General features: G+C 45.4%; 2 protein-coding genes across 2 annotated transcripts; both read left to right on the top strand.

Moving 5' to 3' along the window:
• The first annotated feature begins 771 nt into the window (after positions 1-771).
• Positions 772-7,090, top strand: LOC137172591 (scavenger receptor cysteine-rich type 1 protein M130-like). Its single transcript, XM_067577100.1, has 6 exons — positions 772-826; positions 2,114-2,419; positions 2,514-2,798; positions 4,163-4,468; positions 4,563-4,844; positions 7,026-7,090. The coding sequence occupies exons 1-6, from the start codon at positions 772-774 to the stop codon at positions 7,088-7,090; spliced, it is 1,299 nt and encodes a 432-aa protein (XP_067433201.1).
• LOC137172742 (CD5 antigen-like) lies at positions 6,897-8,732 on the top strand. Its single transcript, XM_067577355.1, has 3 exons — positions 6,897-7,492; positions 7,587-7,868; positions 8,401-8,732. The coding sequence occupies exons 1-3, from the start codon at positions 7,375-7,377 to the stop codon at positions 8,409-8,411; spliced, it is 411 nt and encodes a 136-aa protein (XP_067433456.1). The 5' UTR covers positions 6,897-7,374; the 3' UTR covers positions 8,412-8,732.
• Positions 8,733-13,946: the final 5,214 nt, after the last annotated feature.

Here is a 13,946-nt window from a genome sequence, read left to right as displayed (position 1 = left end):
CCAGGCCCCATAGGCCAAGGCCCGACCACCAGTGACTCCCTGACCGGGCTCTAGGAGGAGACCTCCTGAGATATATTACATTTGTTATAGTATATAAGGTGGTAAACAAAGATCAGTATTAAATATGAAATCCTCTCTCTCCAGACTCTGTCAGGCTGGTGGATGGGACTAGTCTGTGTTCAGGCAGACTGGAGGTGAAGTCTAAGCAGTCGTGGTCCTCAGTGTGTGAAGCTGACTTTGACCAGCAGGATGCAGAGGTGGTCTGTAGGGAGCTCGGCTGTGGGGCTCCTTCAGTCCTCCAGGGGGCGCTCTATGGAGAAGTGGAGGCTCCAATGTGGACCAAAGAGTTCCAGTGTGGAGGCCATGAGGCTGCTCTCCTGGACTGTGGAAGATCAGACTCAGCTAGAAGCACCTGCTCACCTGGCAAAGCTGTTGGACTCACCTGCTCAGGTAGAAGAGGAGCTGCAGCTTTGATTTGGTTTCGTTTCTGTTCTAATGAAACTCACTTTATTCTTTTACTGATGACTCTCTTGTTTCTGTTCAGAGCCTGTCAGGTTGGTGGGAGGAGCCAGTCGCTGTGCAGGTACACTGGAGATGAAACGAGGAGAGTGGAGACCAGTGTTTTACTATGACTGGACCCTGAAGGAAGCAGCTGCAGTGTGTAGACATCTGGACTGTGGCTCTGCTGTTTCAACAGGAAGCATAAGTGAAGCCTCAGACAGATCTGTATGGAGGATCAGATCTGAGTGTGTTCAGTCTGGATCTGCACTAATGGACTGTGCATCATCAGATTCCTCTTCCTTCATCATGGAGGTCACCTGCTCTGGTAAGTCCATCAGTGACATCATCTATGACAGTAATATTTTCCTTCCTCTGTCACAGTGATAGTCGCTGGTTTCCATTGGACCGAACTGTAAACTTATCCAGGACGACAGCATCCTACATGGTAGAGAAGTTAGCTTGTTCCTGGAGGCTCATTGCTTCAAACTGAGACAATCTGCAGCTTTAAGCAACCGATGTGGTTCACTCACACACCCTGCAGTTCTCCTGAGCAGCTCAGTCACATCCACCTTACAAGCAACAACTACATTATAAATTAAAACAGTCAGTGTATCCGAGAGTCTGCTAGTTGTAGTCCACCTGATCACTAGAGGTGGAATCATCCACATCTCCATTTCCCTCCTGGTCAATTTGCCATCAAAGAGCTTAAATCCCAGACCATCCATCTCGTGCAGCAGAATGCTCTCTTCTGGCCAGAAACAAGAGGTAATTCCAGAGAACTCCAACACAGCAGCGCTCAGCGGGCAGCTTTTGAGTGTCGCCACACTCGTCCCACAACTGTCCCCCTGAGTAACTCCAGAAAAGAAAAGCTTAAAAGAATAAGCTTAAGCTTAAGAGGAAATGGCATGCTTATTGTCAAGATATTAATTTTGATGGGTAAATATGTGGTAGGTCTGAATAAATGGAAGTCAACCTGAGTAAAGTGAAGTAATACAAAGAACTAACAAGTAGAATAGTGACTTTAATGACAAATCATGTCAAAGTTCAGCAGCAACAGTAACATTAACTACAAGCTTTGATTCAGCCCATCTAAGATCAAGCAGAGACAAAACATCAGCTGCCACTTCATACCTGTCTGTGACAAGTAGAAAAGATTCATTTTGGTTTGAAATACACGTTCATGAAGAAATCTACTTCAAAACCTTGAGGTCCTAGTGACCACGGCTGTAACGCACCTGTGTGAATCTTCTTGCCTCATTGTGTGTGAAAGTGAGTTTGCAAACCTTCAACTGGATGCTCAGACTCTAAACACGAAGTTTACGGGCAGAAACCTTAAAGTTTATAAAACTAATATTACAGGTACAAAACCATGTTCTCAATCACACCTTTTTAGATGATCTAATATTCCATAATCACTGTGTGGTGGGTCCACAGAGCAGTTTCATGTTGCTTCTTCGTGCTGAGCCTAACGAGGCCCCATGGACCAGGGTCCTGCCACCAGAGACTCCCCAGCCGGGCTCCAGGAGGAGACCTCCTGAGATGTATTATATTTGTTATAATATATAAGGTGGTAATTAAAGATCGGTATAACATGGAAATCCTCTCTCTCCAGATGCTGTCAGGCTGGTGAATGGGACTAGTCTGTGTTCAGGCAGACTGGAGTTGAAGTCTGAGCAGTCGTGGTCCTCAGTGTGTGAAGCTGACTTTGACCAGCAGGATGCAGAGGTGGTCTGTAGGGAGCTCGGCTGTGGGGCTCCTTCAGTCCTCCAGGGGGCGCTCTATGGAGAAGTGGAGGCTCCAATGTGGACCAAAGAGTTCCAGTGTGGAGGCCATGAGTCTGCTCTCCTGGACTGTGGAAGATCAGACTCAGCTAGAAGCACCTGCTCACCTGGCAAAGCTGTTGGACTCACCTGCTCAGGTAGAAGAGGAGCTGCAGCTTTGATTTGGCTTCATTTCTGTTCGAATGAAACTCACTTTATTCTTTTACTGATGACTCTCTTGTTTCTGTTCAGAGCCTGTCAGGTTGGTGGGAGGAGACAGTCGCTGTGCAGGTACACTGGAGGTGAAACAGGGAGAGTGGAAACCAGTAGAAATATTCTGGAACCTGAAGGAAGCGGCTTCAGTTTGTAGAGATCTGGATTGTGGCTATGCTCTTTCAATGAGAAAGAGGAATGAGCCCTCAGACAGATCTGTATGGTCGATCAGATCTGAGTGTGTTCAGTCTGGCTCTGCACTGAGGGAATGTGCATTGCAACTTCCTTCGGTACTCTCAAGTACCGTCGAGCTCACCTGCGCAGGTAAGTCCATCAGTGACATCATCTATGACGGTAATATTTTCCTTCCTCTGTCACAGTGATAGTCAATGGTTTCCATTGGACTGAACTGTAAACTTCCTAGCGAGGGGCTGCAGTGCAGCCACAGACTATCATTAGCTGATAAGCAGAGTGTGAAGCAGAAAAACATTAAGATCGCTCATACAGAATAAATATGAGCATGATACAAGTCAAATATGTAGTGTTTGGACCACAACCTCACAAAAAAATCTTTGTAAAAGTCGATATGCCTTTCGGTTACGCTACGTTAAAGGTGCAGTGTACAGAATTTATGAGCATTTAATGGTATGGACTTGGCAGAAATGGAATATAATATTCACAAGTACATTTTCATTAGTGTATAATCACCTGTTAAAAAAAATGATTGTGTTTTCGTTACATTAAAATGAGCCCTTTATATCTACATAGAGAGCAGGTCCTCTTCCATGTAGTCCGCCATCTTGTACCGCCATGTTACTACAGTAGCCCAGAATGGACTAACCAAACACTACAACACAAAGTTTTGTGCCCACCATAGGTTCTCCTATACACTTATGTTGTATTCACCAAACGCAGAGTGAATTTTCACCTTGCATTACTTGTGCGAGTTTGACCGCGGGATCATTTGTGTTTATTCATCTCAAACAGCCAATGAGCAACAGCAGGCACTGACTACTCCCCATCTGCACCATGGGAGCCAGCCTGTGTGCCATCATGACAGCTCAGTCCTCTCGCTAACAACAATAATACTGCTACTTATCTGTAAACACTGAGAGATACATGATCAACTCTTCTCTGATCTTATTGCTGTGATAAACTGCATTAATCCGTCACAAGAAAACTCCCCCCAAAAATCTGTCGATTTACTGCACTACAGACCTTAAAGCAGTATGAACCCAAATAAACTTAGATTTTGCTGTGATTTAATTGCAATAAATGGTACTGAAATAACTACATCATGATGCTGATAAGTATGAATTCATGCTTCATCAGGTCTTCTGCAAGATGACAAGCAAATAACTTAAAATGCTTGTTTCTGAATGGAGTTCAATCAGAGCTATTCTTTGTAAACATTAGCTGCTCCATGGACACTCAAATTAACATAATCTAAAGGCATAAATACAGCAGTGACATGATTATACACATAGATATCTACATACTGATTAACTTTAAAATATATAAACTCACTAGCATTTAAGATGTTGACGACAGCAGCTGAAGGGGGTGTGTGACTTCAGTTTTAGCTCCAGCTAAATTAGGTAAAGAGATCTATTACTTGTTATATTTGTTATAGTATATAAAGTGGTCAATAAAATCAGTATTAAATTGTACATTATCTCTCTCTCCAGACGCTGTCAGGCTGGTGAATGGGAATAGTCTGTGTTCAGGCAGACTGGAGTTGAAGACTGAGCAGTCGTGGTCCTCAGTGTGTGAAGCTGACTTTGACCAGCAGGATGCAGAGGTGGTCTGTAGGGAGCTCGGCTGTGGGGCTCCTTCAGTCCTCCAGGGGGCGCTCTATGGAGAAGTGGAGGCTCCGATGTGGACCAAAGAGTTCCAGTGTGGAGGCCATGAGTCTGCTCTCCTGGACTGTGGAAGATCAGACTCAGCTAGAAGCACCTGCTCACCTGGCAAAGCTGTTGGACTCACCTGCTCAGGTAGAAGAGGAGCTGCAGCTTTGATTTGGCTTCATTTCTGTTCGAATGAAACTCACTTTATTCTTTTACTGATGACTCTCTTGTTTCTGTTCAGAGCCTGTCAGGTTGGTGGGAGGAGCCAGTCGCTGTGCAGGTACACTGGAGATGAAACGAGAAGAGTGGAGACCAGTGTTTTACTCTGATTGGACCCTGAAAGAAGCAGCTGCAGCCTGTCGAGATCTGGACTGTGGCTCTGCTGTTTCAACGAGAAGAACATATGAGCCCTTAGACAGACCCGTATGGAATATCGGATCTGACTGTGTTCAGTCTGGATCCACACTGAGGGACTGTGCATCATCAGGGTCCTCTGCCTCCATCGTGGGGCTCACCTGCTTAGGTAAGTCCATCAGTGACATCATCTATGACAGTGATATTTTCCTTCCTCTGTCACAGTGATAGTCGGTGGTTTCCATTGGACTGAACTGTAATCTTATCCAGGATGACGGCATCGTAAAGGGTAGAGAAGTTAGCTTGTTCCTGGAGGCTCATTGCTTCAAACTGAGACAATCTGCAGCTTTAAGCAACCTGCTGTGGTTCACTCACACACCCTGCAGTTCTCCTGAGCAACTCAGTCACATCCACCTTATAAGAAACTATTACATTAGAAATTAAAAGTAATTAATGTTTCAGAGAGCCTGCTATTTGTAGTCTACCTGTTCTGCAGAGGTGGAATCATCCACATCTCCATTTCCTTCATTCAAAGTCTCAGACAGTCCATTTCCTGCAGCACTCTTCTGGCCAGCAACAAGAGGTAACTCCAGTAAAACAGGACAAAAGCTGCTTTATGAACTTCCTTTGGTTGCAAAGGCCCAAACAACAGTCAGAGCATCTGACCACAATCCATCATTGGACCACAATCTCACAAATCTCTCCTTGTTAAAATAAATATGTCTGTAGGTTACGCTACATTGAGGGAGCTTCAAATCAAGACAAGTTAGCTAAAGCTAACACCATGTCAACATTTTTTAATAATTGAATGCCAATATGATCTCAATCCTGTCCACCTTTGATTCAGTTCAGTTCATTTCAGTTTTATCGTGCCAAACCATAACAGAAGTTATCTCAGGGCAGTTTTCACATAGAGCAGGTCTAGACCATACTCTTTAATTTACAGAGATCCAACATTCCCCCATGAGCAGCACTTGGCGACAGCAGTAAGGAAAAACTCCCCTTTAACGGGAAGAAACCTCAAGCAGAACCCGGCTCTAGCTGGGCGCCATCTACCTTGACCAGTTAGGTTGAGAGAGAGAAGGAGGGAGGAGGAGAGAGACACAGAGAAGCATAATAAGAACAATAACAACAATACACCATAACAAATGGAATGGCTGTAAAGTTTTCCAAGTTCGGTGTGAGAGACTAAGAATAAGACTTTCAAATGAGTTATAATTAGGTTTAAGTCTAGAGTTGATTATTAGGCTTCAGTTGAAAATGGCTGCAACTCCACCTCTTCAGCCGGTGTCTCGAGGAGTGTGAGTGTTACCGCGTTGGTCCAAGTATAAGACGGTTTTTTCCCTGGAAATACATCTGAAAAAAGTGAAGACGTCTTGTATTCAGGGCCTAAACTTTTCAATCAATCAATCAATCAATTTTTATTTATATAGCGCCATATCACAACAAAAGTCATCTCAAGGCACTTTGCACACAGAGCAGGTCAAGACCGTACTGTCTCTGTTATGGGTGTATAAATAGGTAGGTGTCTGTCTGCAATGAGGCGATGAGTAAAGTTTTAGCTCAGTAATCAGCGCAGTCGTCTATGATCTGGGAGACTCCAGTTTGAGACCCGATGTGGGGACCTCCTTCGTAAGGTAGTTTATTCATGAACACTTATTGTAACACTTTAATTTTTTAAAAATGAAAAGTGTAATAAAAACAAAAACAGGATTTTTATGCCTCTTTCCACTTTTATTTGAATACAAATACAAACAATTTTGCTGCCTCAACAAATACAAATACAAATACAAATATTGGGGCCTCTGGACATCCTTTTTTGGCAGGGGCCCAGTGACATCCGTCATTGTCTTTGCATATGTACACATCGACTCAACATTCATAATGGAGCTGCCGATAATCACAGTCGGTTTCTCAGCGGGTGTGTCACTGACTGGGGAGAACCTATTAGAAACGTAAAGAAGTGGTTGGTGGTGAATTGTCGGCTTCTGCTTAGGGCTATGCTTCTTTTGGACAATCACCCAGCCACCCTGGCTTCCCTGCTGCTCAGGAACTACTGGAGCAGTAGGAGCTACGTCAGGTTGGTTCGTGCCAGCTACTGGGAGCTGGCTAAATACAGTAGATAATGATAGATTGTTCATGGTGCAGAGCCACACTTCCAATTCACTGAGCCTCACCTCCAACACTAAACACTCACTCTCCTGACACACCGAGCAGGAGAGTGAGAGAGAGAGAGAAGCCATCACGAATTGCTCAGCTAAGTTAACTGCTAAGCTAACTGCTGAACTAAAGTCACTAACGACTGTGAGATTAGCATGAAAAGTTGCTTCTTTGGTTTGTTCCTGACCAGGCCCCATGGGCCAAGGCCCGGCCACCAGAGACTCCCTGGCCAGACTCCAGGAGGGGACCTCCTGAGATGTATTATATTTCTATTTATAATGAGAGTATTATATTTGTTATAAGACGGTTCATAAAGATCAGTTTTAAATTGTAAATCTTCTCTCTCTCCAGACTCTGTCAGGCTGGTGAATGGGACTAGTCTGTGTTCAGGCAGACTGGAGGTGAAGTCTGAGCAGTCGTGGTCTTCAGTGTGTGAAGCTGACTTTGACCAGCAGGATGCAGAGGTGGTCTGTAGGGAGCTCGGCTGTGGGGATCCTTCAGTCCTCCAGGGGGGGCTCTATGGAGAAGTGGAGGCTCCAATGTGGACCAAAGAGTTCCAGTGTGGAGGCCATGAGTCTGCTCTCCTGGACTGTGGAAGATCAGACTCAGCTAGAAGCACCTGCTCACCTGGCAAAGCTGTTGGACTCACCTGCTCAGGTAGAAGAGGAGCTGCAGCTTTGATTTGGCTTCATTTCTGTTCTAATGAAACTCACTTTATTCTTTTACTGATGACTCTCTTGTTTCTGTTCAGAGCCTGTCAGGTTGGTGGGAGGAGCCAGTCGCTGTGCAGGTACACTGGAGATAAAACAGGGAGAGTGGAATCCAGTGACTGACCATGGATGGACCCTGAAAGAAGCAGCTGTTGTTTGTGGATATTTGGACTGTGGCTCTGCTGTTTCAACTGGAAAAAGAGAGGAGCGCATTTCCAGATCTGTATGGAGGATCAAGCCTGAATGTGTTCGTTCTGGATCTGAACTGAGGAAGTGTTTATCATCAGTTTCCTCTTCCTACATTGTGGATGTCACCTGCTCAGGTAAGTCCATCAGTGACATCATCTATGACAGTAATATCTTCCTTCCTCTGTCACAGTGATAGTTGGTAGTTTTCATTGGACTGAACTGTAAACTTATCCAGGACGACGGCATCCTAAAGATGAAACATTTGATTTAACTGCATGTGAAGATGTTGATTGTTAACAATCAGTTGAATCATTTCAACCAGACAGGAGCTTTAAGGAGACAATCAGCAGACTTTCATTCATTCTTTCAAACCGGCTGTAAACACATGAGTTGTTTTTGTCCAACATCATCAGCATACAGAGGAGATCAGATGAACTTATAATCAACAAGCTGCTTCACACTTCAGTGATTTTAGGAGATTTAACGTCACTAAAGTTTCTGTTTGATGGGAGCTGTTGTTCTCATGATGTCATGTGATCTAATGTGATGACTGAATGTGTCTCGTCAGATCCAACAGTTCTTATCATCAGACTGGTCGTCCTGCCGGTGACTCTGCTGTTGGTCGTCACTGTCGTAACTTAGATCTGTGTTGTCATGTCTCTCCAGGAGAACACTGAGCTGGATTCTTATAACCTCGGTGTTTCCAGAGCTGAAGGAGAGCCGGATGAAGAGGAAGGAGCTCAGGGAGCAGAGTAGGACCTCCAAGGAGTCACAAACCACTGAAGAAGAAAATCATCTTTGGTTTCATCTCTCCTCTCAGTCTCAGCCAGGTTTTTGAAGCCCAGTATGACGTCCATATTGGTCGATTCCACAGCTTCTGATTTACATCCAGCACCAACACTCAGTGCCAAAGTCAATAAATCATTTAAAAATTCATCCAGTTGTTTGATGAGTTTATGTCTTTTTTCTTCACTGCCTTTTATATATTATATACTACTTGTTCAGCTGAAATTTGTTATTGCTTTTTCGAATATATTTGCTTTCCGAGTTAAAAAAAAAACTGAATAAAAGAAAAAGTTATCAAGTGAAATCAAATGATTTATCTTTGTTTTGCTGTTTTTAGGAAAATTCTGCTGAATGTTCACTCATTTATTGTATGCGAGTTAGTTTCATGCTAATAAATCAGTTTCTAATGTACCAATAACACTTTTACACTTTGCTGCTTTCATTTTGAAGGTTAGACCCCAAAAGGAATTAGGATTATCTTGTATATGGTAGTTATGTTGTAATTCAATTAGCCTGCTCATAAAAGGGTTCACCAAATTGTATTCACTGTGTGACATGTTTTAATTTCACATTTTCCCTTCCTTTAAAACAAACTAAAATTCCATTTTATGATGATATGATGTGTTGAACTCTTTGATATCGTCATCAAAAGTGTGAGGAGCTCTTTCAAGGACCTGGAGAGTGACAAGATTCTTCAGTTGACTGTGAGGTTGGTGGACTCGATGAAGTGGCCCACAGAGGAGGCAGAACTAGCCAGTTATGGAGCAGACCATCTCTGTGTCATCACAGACCACTTTGCTGACATACTGGATAGGGTGGGCTGTGACAGGTCATGAAAGGCACCAGGAGGTGATCAAAGTGCTGACCCAGGTCCAACAAAGCAAGGTATGGGCAGAGTTTTTAACAGACCCTGCAAGGCTGCAGAGCTTCCTCAGTCTTCAGATGGTGGTTGAGCTGATCCTCATGCTCCCTCTATCCACTGCTGACTGCGAGCGTGGCTTCAGTGCCACGAAGCACATTAAAATGGATTGGTGGAGTAACCTTTCATTTGAAATGCTGTGGAAACTGCTAAACATTAGCACTGAGGGGCAGTTTCCAATTACAATGCTGAGCGTGTTGTACAAAGATGGCTGTCAGCTGGGCAGCTTAGGTTTTTATCATCTGCTATAGCCTGTACTTACTTTCACTCACTCACTCACGCAGCAGTGAGCTGTGACGGAGCTGCAGGCGTCTCTCTGTTTGCATGTTAACAAAGTGAAGCTCATCACTGTAACCGACACTCTGCTGTTTGTCTTTCAGGTGAGTGTGAGGAGGTGGAGAACATTCTGAGAGAGCCGCTACAGAGCTACTTCTAACACACACATACAGTATACACACACACACACATATATGTACAGCTGGAGAGGATCTGCACACACTACACATACCTGCACACGCCTACACACACCTGCACACACCTACACAAACCTGCACACCTACACACACTACACACACCTGCACACCTACACACCTACACACACCTGCACACCTATACACACTACACAAACCTGCACACCTACACACCTACACACACCTGCACACCTATACACACTACACACACCTGCACACCTACACACCTACACACACCTGCACACCTATACACACTACACACACCTGCACACACACTACACACACCTGCACACACTACGGACACCTGCACACACCTGCACACACTACACACACCTACACACACTACGCACACCTGCACACACCTGCACACACTACACACACCTACACACACTACGCACACCTGCACACACATGCAAAATTGCATGACTCATCCCTCCTCCTTTTCCCCAAAGATGATTTTGTTAACTGTGAGCAACAGGGAAGTCTTCCAACTCTATAATTTGTCTTTCAACTTACTGTCTACACAGGAAGCAAATATCAAATAAAGCAAATATGTGATCAGTTTAATAAAATAACCTCCAGCATGAAGGACTGATGGAGCTGAAAGAACATGAGAGACTTTCTCCTGCAGCATTGGAAGTCGTAGTAGAAAAAAAAGGAAATTGAGTCAGTACTATGGCCACTGTAAATCCTGGATTCTGATTGGTTGGAAGGTGTTAGATCAACTTTTAGTAACCAGACAGTTTAACTGGACACCTATGAACTTTGCTAGAACATCTCAACATGTTGCTGCAGGTGTCAGAGTCAGCAGAGACTCACCTGTTCCTTTTTAAAATGAGACGTTCAAGAAGCAGCGGTGAGCTGTGACGGAGCTGCAGGCGTCTGTCTGTTTGCATGTTAACAAAGTGAAGCTCATCACTGTAACCGACACTCTGCTGTTTGTCTTTCAGATGAGTGTGAGGAGGTGTTTTCACATTCTGAGAGAACTGCTACAGAGCTACTTCTAACACACACATACAGTAAGTGCACACATATACAGTATATATACACACTAGGAGTGTGCCTGAATACAAATACGTTATTCAGCGAAGCACAAATAGTGTTGTTTTTTTTTACGAATATTTGTATCATACAAATATTTTTTTAAATTATTTGTTTTCAGGAAGAAAAAAATTATGTCAAATACCAGCACGCAGGTTGGTTACATCACTATCTCAGTGTCTCTCTTCTGCTCCACTGTTACGTTAATCTGCAGGTTTCAACAAGGGGAGTCACATCCACCTGCTACATGACGCACATTTCCTTGTTTGTGTCAAGAACTAAACAGAATTGACAGTTCACATTGGCCTCATTAACCCTTCTCTCAATGTCCCAAGTGACAGAGCCCACAATGCACGAGAGGGGAAGAATGGGAGTAGGATCTTTACAAGACTTTTCAGAGGGAAACAAACGAGAGAGAGTATCAGATTTTAAGTTCTTGGAGCCAGGGCGACAGGACAGGATGAAATGGAACCGGTTGAAAAAGAGAGCCCACCTTGCCTGCCGAGAGTTGAGCCTCTTTGCCGTCCTCAAGTACTCAAGGTTCTTATGATCCATCCAGATGAGAAAAGGCTGTTCAGCCCCCTCCAACCAGTGCCTCCACTCCTCTAATGCCACCTTAATGGCAAGCAGCTCACGGTTGCCAACATCATAGTTCCTCTCAGAGGCTGACAGCTTGTGGGAAAGAAATACACAGAGGTGTAACTTATTGTCCTTAGCCGACCTCTGAGAGAGAACAGCTCCCACCCCCACATCAGAGGCATCCACCTCCACCACAAACTACAGGTTGGGATCAGGCAACGTGAGGACGGGAGCTGAGGTGAAGCTTCTGGAAGGCGAGCTCAGCCCAGGGGTTCCACTGGAAGATAGACTTGGAAGAGGTCAGTGCATGAAGGGGAGCAGCAACAGAACTAAAATTTCTGATGAACTTTCTGTAGAAATTTGCAAACCCCAGGAATCGTTGAACCTCCTTATGGTTAGTGGGAGTGGGCCAATCAACAACAGCACTAACCTTTATGGGGTCCATCGTGACCTCCCTCTCAGACACTATGAACCCCAGGAAGGACAAGGAGGGAACATGAAACTCACACTTCTCAGCTTTGACAAAGAGTTGGTGGTGGAGGAGGCGCTGGAGGACCTGCTGGATGTGCTGAATATGAGTTTGCTCATCGGGGGAAATGATTAAGATGTCATCCAGGTAAACAAAAACAAACTCATTGAGCATGTCCCGGAGGACGTCATTCACCAGGGCCTGAAAGACAGCTGGGGCATTGGTAAGTCCAAAAGGCATGACAAGGTACTCGTTATGACCACTGGGAGTGTTAAATGCTGCCTTCCATTCATCCCCCTGCCTTATTCTAACTAGGTGATAGGCATTTCTTAAGTCCAGTTTGGTGAAAACCTTAGCACCCTTTAGTTGTTCAAAAACAGTGGAAATTAAAGGGAGGGGGTACCTGTTGTGAATGGTGATCTCATTGAGTCCTCTGTAGTCAATGCAGGGCCGCAGGGTTTTATCCTTTTTATCTACAAAGAAGAATCCGGCGCCAGTGGGAGAGGAGGAAGGCCGAATAATCCCTGCAGCAAGGGATTCTTCAATGTACCTTTTCATGGCCTGGGTTTCAGGAGCTGACAAGGAATACAGCCGACCCTCGGGTGGAGAAGTACCAGGGAGCAGGTCAATGGCGCAGTCATAGGCCCGGCGGGGGCAAGGACGTGGCACGGGCCTTGCTGAAAACCTCCTTAAGGTCATGGTAGCAGACGGGAACCCGGGAAAGGTCGGGAAACTCTGGGTCCAGGCTGGGGGAGGTCTGGGAGATGTTAGGAGGTTGAAGCTCTGACTGGAGAGGTTGAGAGGGTGAGAAACATTTCTTTTTACAAGTTTCCCCCCATGAAATTACCTGGCCAGTTTTCCAGTCTATATGGGGACTGTGCAGTGTGAGCCAGGGGTATCCCAGGATAGTAGGTGCTGAGGAGCTCTAAAGACGTGAAAGCTGATTCTTTCGGTGTGAGAGTCAGGAAAAGACAGGTGCAGTGACTGAGTGCAATGGGTGACCTGCTGCTTTTAACAGACAGAAGGCGATGAAGTGGCCCAGTTGACCACAGTAGATGCAGTGACCCTCTGACACTCATCGCTGGCTCTCCTCTGGAGTCAGGTGGGTACGGCCAAGCTGCATAGGCTCCTCCGTGGTGGGGGGAGATGCTGTGGTAGAGTCAGCAGTGCGTCGCCAGGGAGAAAAGGAAGAACTGCCAGCCTGTTGCCTCCGCTAGAGCGGCGGGGAACTGCAGGGTCTGGTTCTGCCTCTCTCTTTCTCATACAGGCACTTGTCAATCTTTATTGCCAGGGCTATAAGTAAATCCAGCTCTGCAGGTAGGTCCAGAGGGGGTAACTGGTCTTTAATAGTGTCAGAAAGTCCATCAAGAAATACATCAAACAAGGCTGGCTGGTTCCAATCACTCTCTGCTGCTAGAGTGCGAAACTCTATGGCGTAATCAGAGACCCTCTTCTTACCCTGTCGCAATTTAACCAGGGCTCGGGCTGCCTCCCGTCCAGGGGCTGTCTGCTGGAAGATCTGGGTGAAGGTCTTGGAGAACAGCAACAGTGATCTGCAGACAGGTGATTTCCAGCTCCACTCTGCCGTTGCCCAGGCCTCCGCTCTCCCAGTCAGGTAAGAAATAATGTATGCAATTTTCGAGCGGTCAGAGGGAAAGGCGGCAGTCTGAAGCTCAAAATGCAAATCACACTGGGTCAGAAAAGTTCTGCAGTCACCTGAGTCTCCGGAGAAACACTCTGGTCTGGAAAGGTAGAGAGGCAGGGATGGAGTGGCAGGCGCAAGAGAAGCAGCATCAGACCCACATCCCGATGGTGCCGCTGGTGATGATCCGGCAGAGACAGGCGGGTTCTGCATCTTCTGCATTTGGTCAATGAGGTGGTTGATCTGGGTTCCGAAAGCTGCTAGGAGGGACTCCTGACGATTTGTCAGCTCCTTCACTTCACGGCG

Source organism: Thunnus thynnus, chromosome 20 (genome assembly GCF_963924715.1).
Source record: "Thunnus thynnus chromosome 20, fThuThy2.1, whole genome shotgun sequence".
Lineage (NCBI taxonomy): Eukaryota > Metazoa > Chordata > Actinopteri > Scombriformes > Scombridae > Thunnus > Thunnus thynnus.
This window is presented reverse-complemented; position numbering and strand designations above follow the sequence as displayed.